This window comes from Entamoeba nuttalli (genome assembly GCF_000257125.1).
Source record: "Entamoeba nuttalli P19 unplaced genomic scaffold asmbl_6344, whole genome shotgun sequence".
Classification (NCBI taxonomy): domain Eukaryota; phylum Evosea; order Mastigamoebida; family Endamoebidae; genus Entamoeba; species Entamoeba nuttalli.
The window spans coordinates 534-2,055 of NW_008578023.1; the positions used below are offsets into that span (position 1 = coordinate 534).

General features: G+C 20.0%; 1 protein-coding gene across 1 annotated transcript; it reads left to right on the forward strand.

Annotated features, from left to right (window-relative positions):
• Window positions 1–333: 333 nt before the first annotated feature.
• Window positions 334–867, forward strand: ENU1_152360 (protein kinase domain containing protein; the record flags this gene model as incomplete). Its single annotated transcript, XM_008860632.1, has 1 exon — window positions 334–867. The coding sequence occupies one exon, from the start codon at window positions 334–336 to the stop codon at window positions 865–867; it is 534 nt and encodes a 177-aa protein (XP_008858854.1).
• Between the last annotated feature and the right edge of the window lie 655 nt (window positions 868–1,522).

The window sequence follows — 1,522 nt, forward strand, 5'->3', positions numbered from 1 at the left end:
AATAGAAAATAATTGTTTCTTTCAATAAAATTATTTAAAAATATTTTGTACCTTGAAAAATAATATTTCAATTCAATAAGAATTAAATAATATTTCAAGAATTCTCTCACACAATTAACATGGACATAAAACATAAAATTGTACATCCTTTGGATTGTGTAAACATCTGAAAAAAGAAAGATTATTTTATGGTTTAAATTTTGAGCAGGGTTTTAAAAAGAAAATATTTTCAATTTTTAAAAACGATAAAAATAAAAGAAAACTAACAATTAAATTTCAGTTATTTTCATTTTTAAATGAACTAAATAACTGAAAAATAAATTACCATTTATAATGAAATCAAAAGAATTGATAAATGAATATGAGAATTACTTCAAAGAATGGACACAACTAAATTATTTTGAAGAAATTTATAATAATAAAAAAGATGGAAATTCAAGTGCTGATATTAACAGAAAGATTCATGGAAGAAAAAATATATTGTTTTTAATAACAACAACTGAAGGTTGGGCTTTTGGAGCTTTTATTGCTGGACATATTCCTGTTCCTTCAGAATCAATGCAATACGTCAAAGATACTCATAAACATTTTGTTTTTACATTAAAAAATCCATTTAATATTGAACCAATGATATTACATAGAAAAAAAGGAAAAGGAATGACTCTTATTGTATTTCCAAATAGTAATATTGTCTATTCCTTAGTTATTAAAAAATTTTGTGCTATTAAAAAATCAAAAGATGAAAATTCTGTTATTCATCCAGAATTTAATACTAAATATGAAGATCCTACTCAATATAGCTGTTGTTTATTTACTGGAGAAGACTCTATTAATGTTGACGAAATTATTGCTTATCAATGCTCCTAATTTATATTTTTAATTTATCTCGTTTTTTTTTGTTCTTTTATTTTGTTTATTTAGTACTTCTTTGCTTTTTTTTGTTAATTAAAAAAAGGTGTTTGAAACTTTCAAATTTATTGATTTATTCATTTCTTTTATTTGTCTTTTCATAACTTTTTAACAAGCATGATATACACTTTATATTTCTTCATTCAGTATTTGTTTGGAAAAAAATAATTTAATTAAATTAGTTTTATTTAAAATATATAAAAAATCAGAATAATTTATTTTGTTTTTAATAAAATACACAATACTTAGTCTATTAACTTAGAGAAATTATGACGTTTTATGAAAAAACGAAGTGAATATTATCCTTTGATAATAAGAAACATTTTTTGATTTTATATCATATCAAGTTATTAAATTAAAATGTCTTTCAATTGATAAACTCATTCTATTCATTTAATATATAAATTCTTTGTAAATATCATTTAATAATTAATGTTGACGAAACATCGTTTAATATTTAATATTTTAATTGTTTATTTGTACTAATTCAATAAAAAGAAATAAAAACACAATAATAGTCAATAAAAATGGTTAAAACAAAATAAAATAATAAAATTAGAATGATTTATGTTAAACATTTATTTATAAAATGGAATGTGAATAGCTCATTAAA